Source organism: Pseudopipra pipra, chromosome 18 (assembly GCF_036250125.1).
Source record: "Pseudopipra pipra isolate bDixPip1 chromosome 18, bDixPip1.hap1, whole genome shotgun sequence".
Classification (NCBI taxonomy): Eukaryota; Metazoa; Chordata; class Aves; order Passeriformes; family Pipridae; genus Pseudopipra; species Pseudopipra pipra.
Genome location: NC_087566.1, coordinates 5,679,718 through 5,692,491, shown reverse-complemented (window position 1 = coordinate 5,692,491; position 12,774 = coordinate 5,679,718). Strand labels below are relative to the sequence as shown.

At 51.1% G+C, this 12,774-nt stretch overlaps 2 gene segments (V, D, J or C); both read right to left on the bottom strand.

The window, feature by feature from the left end:
- Positions 1–2,860: 2,860 nt before the first annotated feature.
- LOC135424010 (Ig lambda chain V-1 region-like) lies at positions 2,861–5,864 on the bottom strand. The segment is given in 3 exon segments: positions 2,861–3,352; positions 4,847–5,176; positions 5,307–5,864. Coding segments are annotated over 3 exon segments (681 nt in total).
- Positions 5,865–8,484: 2,620 nt separating this feature from the next.
- On the bottom strand, positions 8,485–11,532 carry LOC135424018 (Ig lambda chain V-1 region-like). The segment is given in 3 exon segments: positions 8,485–8,984; positions 10,669–10,998; positions 11,128–11,532. Coding segments are annotated over 3 exon segments (681 nt in total).
- Between the last annotated feature and the right edge of the window lie 1,242 nt (positions 11,533–12,774).

The window sequence follows — 12,774 nt, the reverse complement described above, 5'->3', positions numbered from 1 at the left end:
CCAAGTCTTTCAGGGCAGGCGGCTACGTGAGCGGGGGGAATGTCAGGATGGGGTGCAGGAACCACCAGCTGCCCCTGCAGGTTCCTGGGGGCTGCACCCCCAGCTCAGGCAGGGCAGAGGCCATGGAGCTTGGCACAACTGCAGGACCAAAGCGAGAGGATTGTGCCATCCCCCCACGGCTGCCCCAGTGGGTCTGGCTCTGCCCCGCTCCCCCCAGCCTGGGCTGGGCTATTCTGGGCCCCTGCTCTTGCTTTTGAGTTTCAGCCCTGCTGCCTCCAGGAACGTGGCTGTTTGTGGGGCTGCAGCTGGAGGGGGAACAGGCGGGACCTGTCCCCTCCGGCTGTGCCACGTCGCCCAGGTCTCTCCTGATAAGGTGTTTCATCAGCTCCAGGTGCCCTCACTCTGCTCCTGCCACGTCCCCACAGAGACACCACTTCCTCCTGGCACAAGGCACTGGGGCTTGCATGGCCTGGGGAAATCACCCAGTCATGTGCAATAAAAAAAGCAAACCAGATTTGTTTTTTGTGTGACAAAGCTGGCCAGAGGTCGTCCCATGGAGAGGGTGTTTGGGGAGCAGAGCAGAGCTTTGCCCTGAAGGCTGGGGGCAGCGGTTTGGTGTGAGGGTTGGAAGAGCTCATGTGATCCCACACAATGCCAATAAAGTTGTTTTGGGGTGCAAAGTTTCTGTTGGCACCTCAGGAGGGGTCAGGCCCTGCTGCCAGCTCCCTGCCAAAAAGCAGGAGGAAGGACTGTGCAAATGCGTGGATGTGGCACTTGGGGACTTGGTTTAGCAATGAACATGGTGGTACTGGGTTAATGGTTGGACTTGATGATCTTAGAGGTCTTTTCCAGTCTGAATGATTCCATGATTCTATGAATCTGAATCAAGTCTTAGGAAATGCTGGAACCCAGGGCTGGCAGTGCTGGGAGATCCCTGGCAGCACTGGGAGACATGAGGCTCCTTTTGCCAGCAGCAGGACCACTGTTTTGTTTAGGACATCACTGCCTATGCTGGTATGTCCATGGGAACAAGAGATGGATGAAAGAAACTCAATTCCCCTCCAAGTTCCTCTTGAATTTGCTTTCCTGGCAGGTTTGGTGTTGCTGCCCCAAGAGAGCCCAGCGTGGGGAGTGCCCATCCCACAGGGATGGTGTTGGTTGCCTCCTGGTCTGCCCAGGACAGGTGATTGCCAGCAGGATGCAGGGAGGAGACATGGGGGTTGTGGGTGTCTAAGTCTCTGGGATGGGCTTGGGGTCTGCCCCAAGTGGGGCTGACCTCTGCTCCTTGCTGCTCCTCAGTCTCCATGACCAGGCTCCAGACATCCTTCCTATGCTCCAGTATCAATACAAGTTGGTGCAAGAGAGAACTGACAGCAGCCTGAAAAGGATTTGGGGCTCTTGGTGAATAGAAAGCTGGGCATGACCTGGCAATGTGCACCTGCAGCTCAGAAAGCCAACCATGCCCTGGGCTGCACCAAAAGCAGTGTGGGCAGCAGGTCGAGGAGGGGGATTCTGTCCCTGTACATGGCTTTGGTGAGACCCCACCTGGAGTACTGCATCCAGCTCTGGAGGCCCCAACATCAAAAGGACAGGGACCTGTTTGGGCCTGTCCAGAGGAGACCACAAAGATCTCAAGAGTGCTGGAGCACTTGTGCTCTGAGGAAAGGCTGAGAGAGTTGGAGTTGTTCAACCTGGAGAGAGAAGGCTGCAGGAAGAGCTTTTAGCAGCCTTTCAGTACTTGAAGGGGGCTTATATGAAAGATGGGAAGAGACTTTTTATCAGGCTCTGATGCAATAGGACAAGGGGTAATGTTTCTTAATTAAAGAAGGGTTGATTTAGGCCAGATAACTTACTGTGAGAGTGGTAAGGTGCTGGCAGAGATTGTGCAGGGAAGCTGTGGATGTCCCATCCCTGGAAACATTCAAGGTCAGGCTGGAAGGGGCTCTGAGGAACCTGATCTGTTTGAAGATGTCCCTGCTCATTCCAGGGAGTTGGATCGGATGATTTTTTAAGGTACCTTCCAACTCAAACTATTTTACTGTTCTATGACTCTCTGTCCTCAGATGGCACATGCAGGGACATGTGCCAACCCAAAACCTGTTGGGGTGAGGCATCCCACTGGCACAGCTTGGGGAGGAGGATGTGGTTGGCCCATTGCCCCTTTCCCAAGAGGCTGGTGAGAACTGCACAGAGCGTGGCTGGGCACTCCCACCCCCTGTCCCTGGGGTGGCTCCTGCCTGCTCTGATGGGGTGACAGCAGCAGAGCACTGGCACTCTCAGCATAAGCATGGCCATCAGCCCCTCCATGTGCTGCAGGGCCACAGGGAAACTTCCGCAGGGCTGGGCTGGAGACAGGGCACAGGGCATGCAGGAGCCCATGCTGCTGTGGCACAGGGACAAGGGACAGATCGGTGCATGTGCTTGACTGGTGGCTACACTGGCACCCCCGTTCTGGGAAGTGCAGGGGTAAGTGAGGAAATGGGGGCAGAGCCAGGGCTGGCAGCAAAGGAACATGTCCCCATGCCCCCACCTCGGGCCACATGTTCCAGCAAGGCACCCAGAGGGCAGTGGTCAAGGGACAAGGATGGCACAGCCAGGGACATGTGCTTGATGATGGCATGGAGGTTCAGAGCAGTCTGTGCCCCAGGCTGCTCATTCCCTGGTCTTGGTCGTGCCAGGGGGGTTCACTGGGGTCCCCAGGGTTGAGCAGAAGCTGCACAGAGCCCCCCCAGTATAAGTGTGTGTGTGTACACATGTGTGTGTTCCCATCCCACCCTCCATACTGGTGGCACTGGGCTGACACCAGCCCATGCGTGGGGAGGGGGTGCGTTGGAAGGACACAGAGACAGGGATGCTGAGCCAGCACTAGTTCAGTGTTGGTTTTTATTTGTCTGACACTTATAGTGGGGGGACAGGAGCAAGGGACAGGGGTACATGGGGAGCGAGGTGTGTGGCTGGGGGGAGCCGCTGTCTCCAGAAGTGGGGAGGACGGAGGGAGCCAGCAAAGGGCCGGTGGGTGCGAGGAGGTCCCAGTGGGCTTAGGGGCACTAGGATCTGTTCACTGTCTTCTCCACATTGCCAGCCTCGTGCTTGGCCTTGCAGGAGACTGAGTCGTAACTTTGCCACTGTTTGGGAGTCAGTGACAGGTAGCTGCTGGTTAGGTACTCCCCATTGCTCAGCCGCACGGGCGGAATGGTCTGCACGTTATTTTTGAGGAGGGTGCCATCAGCCAACCATTCCACTGCCACAGGGCTGAGGTGGGATTGTTCTATCAGACACACCAGGGTGGCTTTTTTTTTCACATCGGGGGATGGTGGGAAGAGGTGGAGGGTGGGAGCGGGCTTGGGCAGGCCTGCTAGAGAAGAGAGAGGTGTGGGGTCAGAGAGGGCCCTGTGCCCCACCACAGCCCCTACCTGCCCAGCTGTCACTACCCACAAACCCTGCTTCCCCCACAGCCAAGAGCTTACCACTTATAACTTCAATGTACTTAGATTTGGGAAATCCATCCAGATATTTATTTATTTATAATTTATATACATAATCTTTATATGTAAAATCTGTGCATATATATGTGTGTAATGCACATACACATATACATACATCCCGTATGGACTTCTATATATGTTTTATATACACTATCTGTACATATGTGGGCATATACAAAGTATATATTACAGATATATACAGCTAATACACAGAATATACATATTAAAGATCACACCTATAAAGTATACAATATACTTACATATGTGGCATATATCATTATATGAATATATGTAGAATTCTATAAAATGCATATAAAAAACATATATTCATGTATGCCTTTCCTATATGCAATATATATTACATATTTTTATTTATAATATGCATAGCTAAATCTCTGGTTATTTGCCACAAACCTATTCCTTTCCTTTTGCAAGGCCATTTGTTTAAAAAAAAATAAAATTTCATAGGCTAACAACTCTGTTTTCTGCCCAGTTCAACTTTCAGACAATTTCAGACTTGTCTCAGAAAAAGCACAAGGAAAAAACACACAAAAAAAGATGGAGAAAAGATATTTGGTCTTTCCGAGGTTTTTCTGCTGCCTCCTCCAAGGCACAGTGTCTATATCTCTATCTCATTTTATTTCTATCTCTCTCTATTTCTATTGCTACTCAAAAACCAGGATGACTCCACCATTAAAAAATTTCTGCTTAAGAATGGTCAAAGAAGGTTTTTTTTTTATCTTAGTCCCCAGTAATTTGGTTCAAATTGGGATTTTTTATCAGATTCTTTTTAAAATTACAGACAAATGACATTCCCGGCAGCATTTTCAAAGCACTAATCCCCATTTTTGACATGACTTACCTGGGCAATGGGCTCTTTGGGATACCCCTGAAGTTTTTTATTTAAGAACTCAGGGACGAGCTGTTCACGGCTGTCATTTCATAGCCCCTGCACCCTCGGCCACAGGACCCCACAGAGGAGCCCCTTTCTCTCACAGACTTAGTCCTCAGGACTAAGAGTTGAGGACTTAGATTTTAGGCTGACAAATTTCTTTAACAAAGACAAAAATCACCTCTTTTCGAGACCTAAACTGAAGTTTTCCTCTTCCTGAGACCTCAGACATATTTCCTGGTTGAATTTTAAGATCTTTCATGTCAGAATATACCCCCGGAATCCCTCGTGGCGTGAGCTGGAGTCCTCAGAGTCCGTAGGGACAAAACCCAGCCCAAAACACCGCCAAATGGGCGGCAGACCCCAGCCCAGCCCCAAGTCCGAGAAAAAACCCAAATCACCAAAAATCTACAAAATGTCACAATTTCACACCGAGGAAGGAAAGACCAAGAAGAAATTAGTGACTCACCTGTGATGGTCAAATGGGTCCCGGCCCCAAATATAGCAGCATTACTGCTGCTGTCTCTGCCACCACAGTAATAGACAGCCTCGTCCTCGGGTTGGACCCCAGTGATGGTTAATGTGCCCGTGGAGCCGGACTTGGATCCGGTGAATCGCAAAGGGATGTCTAAGGGTCTGTTGTCATTTTCATAGATCACAGTGACAAGGGCGCTTCCTGGGACCTTCTGCTGGAACCAGTCATACCTGCCACTGCTCCCAGAACACAGGATATTGACGGTGTCTCCCACCCTGTGAGACAATGAGGATGGCTGAGTCAGCGCTGCCTGGACCAGAGAACCTGAAAATGGAGAGGAGAGAGAGGGGAAGACAGGGGTCAGTCAGTGCCCCAGGGGCGCAGATGCTGGGCAGAGGGATGGGACCCCTGTGCCCAAAGGCCCATCCAGGCACAGCAAGTCTGGCCATGGCACCTGAGGCGTGGGCGAGCACCGCGAGGAGGAGAGGGACCCAGGCCATGATGTGATCCCACCAGCTCCACGTCCTCACAATGATGGGGCTGTGCCGTGGACCTTGACTCCCTTTTAAGCCTCTGCCCCAGCAGGACACAGCCCCTCCATGAAAATCTGACCCTGCGCTCACGGCTGGATCCTGCCCACGCCTCTCTCGTCACCTCCCTCTCCGCTCCACGCACAGTCCCACCACCACAGGTGCAGCAGAGCTTGTCCCTGGACACTGAGCGGAGACACCTCCCAGCTCCAAGCCAAAATTCACCCCCACAGACCCCTCATTCCCAGCTCAGGCTGAGTGCCTGCAGGACCAAAGGCCAAAGGGTGAGGGAGAGATGGACACTACAGACAGAGGGGGACTGTCGTGGTTTAAAAGAGCCCCCCCCAGAGCTGGAAAATAGCTAGTTCCAGGAGTGGTGTATTTTGGCGCTTAGCCAATCACAACTTGATGTGCCTCTGTATAAATGACATAGTACACAAGCTGGAAAATATGCTTGTTTGTGTAGCTGGAACTGGAGAGATGCCATGAGATAGAGAAAGAGACCAGGGGCTCTTCCCCCCTGGTCCTGGCCAAGGGGCCAGGTGTGGCACTGCAGCCGGCCCTGACTCCCCAATGAGATTGGTGGTCAAAAGAAACCCCGAAAATTGTGGAGGCCCCTGGACTGTGGCATTTTCTTCCACACTCGCAGTGAAGGGGGGAAAAATGTCAGCAGAGGCAGCACGGAACAGTGAGCTGCAGCCGGAGTTGAGACTGGGTTCTGCCCAAAAGACTGTGAAGCAAAGATTAGAGAATTCCAGAGAGCAAGAGGAGCTGCCTGGTGAGCAGCAAATATGACATGGAGCCAGATCAAGAGAAGCAGGGACATCCTGCGGAGAGAGAGCTGAATGAGCAGAGAGATGAGAAGCCAGCTGGAACCATTTCTGGGGTAAGAACTGAGTCCAAAACCCCCAGAACCCTCTTGACCCAGGAAAGGAGGAGTGGAATCCTGCCTAGGGGACCCCCTGAACCTCCCGTGAAAGGAAACCTCCATAGAGCAGGAGATAAAGACTTTGAGCTTTAACTCTCTGTACCCTGTGGATGACGACCATGGTGATAATGAGCTTGTTTCCCTCGAAGCCCAAGGGTGAGCCCCTCGATTAGAACCATGGGACTGAGTGGGGGCGAGAGAGAGACCCCCTACACTTTGATGGAGAGAGAGAGAGAGATTTCCCAGCTACGGTGGATCAGAACTGCTGCCTTAAAGATGAGAGAAAAAACTGTGCTGCCCTGAAAGTGAAAAGACTTCTTCTTCTTCCTGGACTTTATCAGGGGAGGGAGGAATGGTCTGTGTAAATACATTTTTTTACCAGAAGAGAGTTAGTTAAGATTGTAATACATATATTACTTTATAGTTTTTTATTTTGTTAGCAATAAACTTTGATAGAATTCCCCATGTTGAGTGTGTTTGCCAGTGTGAAACTTCTCTCAACCTTGGAACAAATTTGTGGCAGGTTTGAAAATTGGCTTTTGGGGGCTAAAACCACAACAGGGACAGAAGCCACCACAGGTCCCAATGATGCATCTGGGACAATGTGAATCCCCAGCACTCCCACTTTTGATATTTTTGACTCCCATGTGTGTCCCAGGGCCATAAGATACTCCCTTTCTCTCCGGTTTTTCTGCCCTTGCTCCCACACTCCTCTCCTGCCAACCCAGATCCACCACTCCAGATCTTTGCTCTTCCCACGCATCCCCTCCCCAGAACAGTGGGAGCAGTCCAGCACCAGTCCCCGAGGTCCAGCAATGCCTCCCTGTCCTTGAGCTGGTCACAAGCCCAATGGGCTGGTGCTCGGCAGAGGCAGCCAGAGCTGGGGCAACCCCTGGCCAGCCCTGCTCCGACTCAGGGCACAGGGATCACGGTTGTCGTTGGTAGCCCCGAGAGTGGCTGCACCTGTGGGAATTTCTACCTCCCCCATGACCCTCCCTGTCCTGACTGTGCTGGCTCCAGAGTGCCTGGAGCATTGGGATCCCCAGAGTGCCTGGAGCATTGGGATCTCAGCTGGCATGGCCAGGGCAGGGCAGCAGGGCTGTGTCCCTGCAGGCAGCACAGAGGGGACCTGCTGGAGCAGAGCACGTGTCCCACAGCAGAAACCTCCTCACAGGCACACATGCTGCTCCTGCACTGTGTTCAAGCTGTAGCAGCAGCAGCAGCACCTGAGGGACCCTGGGGCAACGGTGGGCTTGTGTCTCTCTTTCTCCATAGGTGGGAGTTGCCATGACCCTGATCAGCACTGGTGTGCCAGCCAGAACACTGAGAGACAGCCTCCTCCTCCTCCTTCTCCTCCTCCTCCTCCTTCTCCTCCTCCTCCTCTTTGTCTTGGACCCCAGCCAGGAGGAATGTGACCATGGAGATTAGTCTGTTCCCAAGCACTTCAGATGTCTGGCAAAAATGACAGGGCATGGGCACAGACCTGGGGCTGTAATGGACAGCTAAGTTAAGTGGGTTTTGTATCACTTCCCCTTTGCTCCATGTCACTGTGGCAGCATCACTGCTGCTGTCCTTACCACCACAGAGACAGACAGCCTTGTCCTCGGTTTGGACCCCAGTGATGGTTAATGTGCCCAGGGGGCCGGACATGGATCCGGAGAATCGTGAAGGGATGTCCGAGGGTCTGTTGGTGTTAGAATAGATTGTGGCACAGGGTGCAAGGGACAGAGTAGTGCATGTGTTTGACTGGTGGTTACACTGGCACCCCTATTCTGGGAAGTGTGGGGCTGAGTGAGGAAATGGGGGCAGAGCCAGGGCTGGCAGCAAAAGGACATGTCCCCATGCCTTCACCAGAGGCCACGTGTTCCTGCAAAGCACCCAGAGGCCAGTGGTCAAGGGACAAGGGTGGCACAGCCAGGGACAAGTGCTTGATGATGGGCATGGAGGTTCAGAGCAGTCTGTACCCCAGGCTGCTCATCCCCTGGTCTTGGTCGTGCCAGGGGAGTTCATTGGGGTCCCCAGGGATGAGCAGAAGCTGCACAGAGCCCCCCCAGTATAAGTGTGTGTGTGTACACGTGTGTGTGTTCCCATCCCACCCTCCATACTGGTGGCACTGGGCTGACCCCAGCCCGTGTGTGGGGAGCGGGCGCGTTGGAAGGACACAGAGACAGGGATGCTGAGCCAGCACTAGTTCAGTGTCGGTTTTTATTTGTCTGACACTCAGAGTGGGGGGACAGGAGCAGGGGACAGGGGTACATGGGGAGCGAGGTGTGTGGCTGGGGGGAGCCGCTGTCCCCAGAAGTGGGGAGGAGGGAGGGAGCCAGCAAAGGGCCGGTGGGTGCGAGGAGGTTCCCGTGGGTTTAGGGGCACTAGGATCTGTTCACTGTCTTCTCCACATTGCCAGCCTCGTGCTTGACCTTGCAGGAGTATGTGCTGTGACTTTGCCAATCTTTGGCAGTCAGTGTCAGGTAGCTGCTGGTCATGTACTTCCTATCTCTCTGCCACACGGACTGACTGGTCTGCACGTTATTTGTGAGGGTGGTGCCATCAGCCAACCATTCCACTGCCACACGGCTGGGGTAGAAGTCCTCTATCAGACACACCAGGGTGGCTTTGTTGTTCGAGAACTCGTCGGGGGATGGTGGGAAGAGGATGGGAGGGGTTTTGGGCAGGCCTGCTAGGGAAGAGAGAGGTGTGGGGTCAGAGAGGGCCCTGTGCCCCACCACAGCCCCTGCCTATGCAGCTGGCACTACCCACAAACCCTGCTTCCCCCACAGCCAAGACCTTACCACTTATAATTTCAATGTACTTAGATTTGGGAAATCCATCCAGATATTTATTTATTTATAATTTATATATATAATCTTTATACGTAAAATATGTGCATATATATGTGTGTAATGCATGTACACATATACATACATCCCATATGGACTTCTATATATGTTTTATATACACTATCTGTACATATGTGGGCATATACATAGCATATATTACAGATATATACAGCTAATACACAGAATATACATATTAAAGATCACACCTATAAAGTATGTGTGTAATACATGTATACATCCCATATATTCTTGTATGTGTGTTTTATATACTCTATCGCTACATATATGTGCATATACATAGCGTATATTACAGATATATACAGCTAATACACATAATATACGTATATTAAAGACCACATCTATAAAGCACACAATATACTTACATATGTGGTACATATCATTATATGAATAGATGTAGAATTCTATAAAATGCATATAACAAACATTTATGCATTTATGCCTTTCCTATATGCAATATACATTATATTACATAGTTTTATTTATAATATGCATAGCTAAATCTCTAGTTATTTGCCACAAACCTATTTCTTTCCTTCTGCAAGGCCATTTGTTTAAAAAAAAAAAATCAAATTTCACAGACAAACAAGTCTGTTTTCTGCCCTGTTCTGCTTTCAGACAATTTCAGACTTGTCTCAGAAAAAGCACAAGAAAAATCAGACAAAAAAAGATGGAGAAAAGATCTTTGGTCTTTCCGAGGTGGTTCTGCTGCCTCCTCCAATGTAGTGTCTCTATTTCTCTCTCATTTTATTTCTATCTCTATCTCTCTCTATTTCTATCTCTATTCAAAAGCCAGGATGACTTCTCCATTAAAAAATTTCTGCTTAAGAATGGTCAAACAACAGGTTTTTTTGATCTTAGTCCCCAGTAATTTGGTTCAATTGGGATTTTTGATCACATTCTTTTTAAAATTACAGACAAAGACAGACAAATGACATTCCTGGCAGCATTTTCAACGCATTAATCCCCATTTTTGACATGACTTACCTGGACAATGGGCTCTTTGGGATACCCCTGAAAGTTTTTATTTAAGAACTCAGGGACGAGCTGTTCACGGCTGTCCTTTCACAGCCCCTGCACCCTCGGCCACAGGACCCCACAGAGGAGCCCCTTTCTCTCACAGACTTAGTCCTCAGGACTAAGAGTTGAGGACTTAGATTTTGGACTGACAAATTTCTTTAACAAAGACAAAAATCGCCTCTTTTAAAGACCTAAACCTAAGTTTTCCTCTTCCTGAGACCTCAGATATATTTCCTGGGTGAATTTTAAGATCTTTCATGTCAGAAAATACCCCCGGAATCCCTCGTGGCGTGAGCCGGAGTCCTCAGAGTCCGTAGGGACAAGACCCAGCCCAAAACGCTGCGCTTTGTGCCCGTCCCCAAATGGGCGGCAGACCCCAGCCCAGCCCCAAATCTGAGAAAAAACCCCAAATCACCAAAAATCGACAAAATGTCACAATTTCACACCGAGGAAGGAAAGACCAAGAAGAAATTGGCGACTCACCTGTGATGGTCAACATGGTCCCGGCCCCAAATACACCAGCAGTACTGCTGCTGTCGTAGCTATGACAGTAATAGTCAGCCGCGTCCTCGGGTTGGACCCCAGTGATGGTTAATGTGCCCGTGGAGCCAGATATGGATCCAGAGAACCGCAAAGGGATGCCTGAGGGTCTCTTGTCATTTTCATAGATCACAGTGACAGGGGCAGTGCCAGGGACCTTCTGCTGGTACCAGTCATACCTACCCCTGCTCCCAGAACACGGGATATTGACGGTCTCTCCCACCTTGTGAGACAATGAGGATGGCTGAGTCAGTGCTGCCTGGACCAGAGAACCTGAAAAGGGAGAGGAGAGAGAGGGGAAGATGGGTCAGTCAAAGCCCCAGGAGCGCAGTTGCTGGGCAGAGGGATGTGATCCCTGTGCCCAAAGGCCCCATCCAGGCACAGAGAGTTCGCCCATGGCACCTGAGGTGTGGGCGAGCACCGCGAGGAGGAGAGGGACCCAGGCCATGGTGTGATCCCACCAGCTCCACGTCCCTGCAATGATGGGGCAGTGCTGTGGACCCTGACTCCCTTTTAAGCCTCCGCCCCTCAAGGACACGGCCCCTCCATGAAAATCTGACCCTGCGCTCACGGCTGGATCCTGCCCACGCCTCTCTCGTCACCTCCCTCTCCGCTCCATGCACAGTCCCATCACCACAGGTGCAGCAGGGCTTGTCCCCGGACACTGAGCGGAGACACCTCCCAGCTCCAAGCCAAAATTCACCCCCACAGACCCCTCATTCCCAGCTCAGGCTGAGTGCCTGCAGGACCAAAGGCCAAAGGGTGAGGGAGAGATGGACACTACAGACAGAGGGGGACTGTCGTGGTTTAAAAGAGCCCCCCCCAGAGCTGGAAAATAACTAGTTCCAAGGGTGGTGTTTTTTGGCGCTGAGCCAATCACAACTTGATGCACCTCTGTGTAAATGACATATTACACAAGCCGGAAAATAAGCTTGTTTGTGTAGCTGGAATTGGAGAGATGCCATGAGGTAGAGAGGGAGACTGGGGGCTCTTCGCCCCTGGTCCTGGCCGGGGGGCCAGGTGTGGCACTGCAGTTGGCCCTGACCCCTCGATGAGCCTGGTGGTCGAGAGAAATCCCGCAAACAGAGGAGGCCCCTGGACTGTGGCATTTTCTTCCACACTCGCAGTGGAGGGGGGAAAAATGTCAGCAGAGGCAGCACGGAACAGTGAGCTGCAGCCAGAGCTGAGACTGGGTTCTGCCCAAAAGACTGTGAAGCAAAGATAAGAGAATTCCAGAGAGCAAGAGGAGCTGCCTGGTGAGCAGCAAATATGACATGGAGCCAGATCAAGAGAAGCAGGGACATCCTGCGGAGAGAGAGCTGAACGAGCAGAGAGATGAGAAAGCTGCAGGAAAGATTTTTGGGGTAAGAACTGAGTCCAAAACCCCCAGAACCCTCTTGACCCAGGAAAGGAGGAGTGGAATCCTGCCTAGGGGACCCCTTGAAACTCCTGTGGAAGGAAACCTTCATGGAGCAGAAGACAAAGACTTTGAGCTTTAACTCTCTGTACCCTGTGGATGACGACCATGGTGATAATGAGCTTGTTTTCCTCAAAGTCCATGGCGGAGCCTCTCGATTAGAACCATGGGGCTGAGTGGGGGTGAGAGAGAGACCCCCTACACTTTGATGGAGAGAGAGAGAGAGATTTCCCAGCTACGGTGAATCGGAACTGCTGCCTTAAAGATGAGAGAAGAGACTGTGCTGCCCTGAAAGTGAAAAGACACCTTCTTCCTCCTGGACTTTATTGGGGGACGGAGGGGTGGTCTGTGTAAATACATTTTTTTATCATAGAAGAGTTATTTAAGATTGTTATATATATATTGCTTTATAGTTTTTTATTCTGTTAGCAATAAATTTTGATATAATTCCCCATGTTGAGTGTGTCTGCCGGTGTGAAACTTCTCTCAGCCTTGGAGCAAATTTGTGGGGGTTTGAAAGTTGGCTTTTAGGGGCTAAAACCATGACAGGGACAGAAGCCATCACAGGTCCCAATGATGCCTCTGGGACAATGTGAATCCCCAGCACTCCCACTTTTGATATTTTTGCCTCC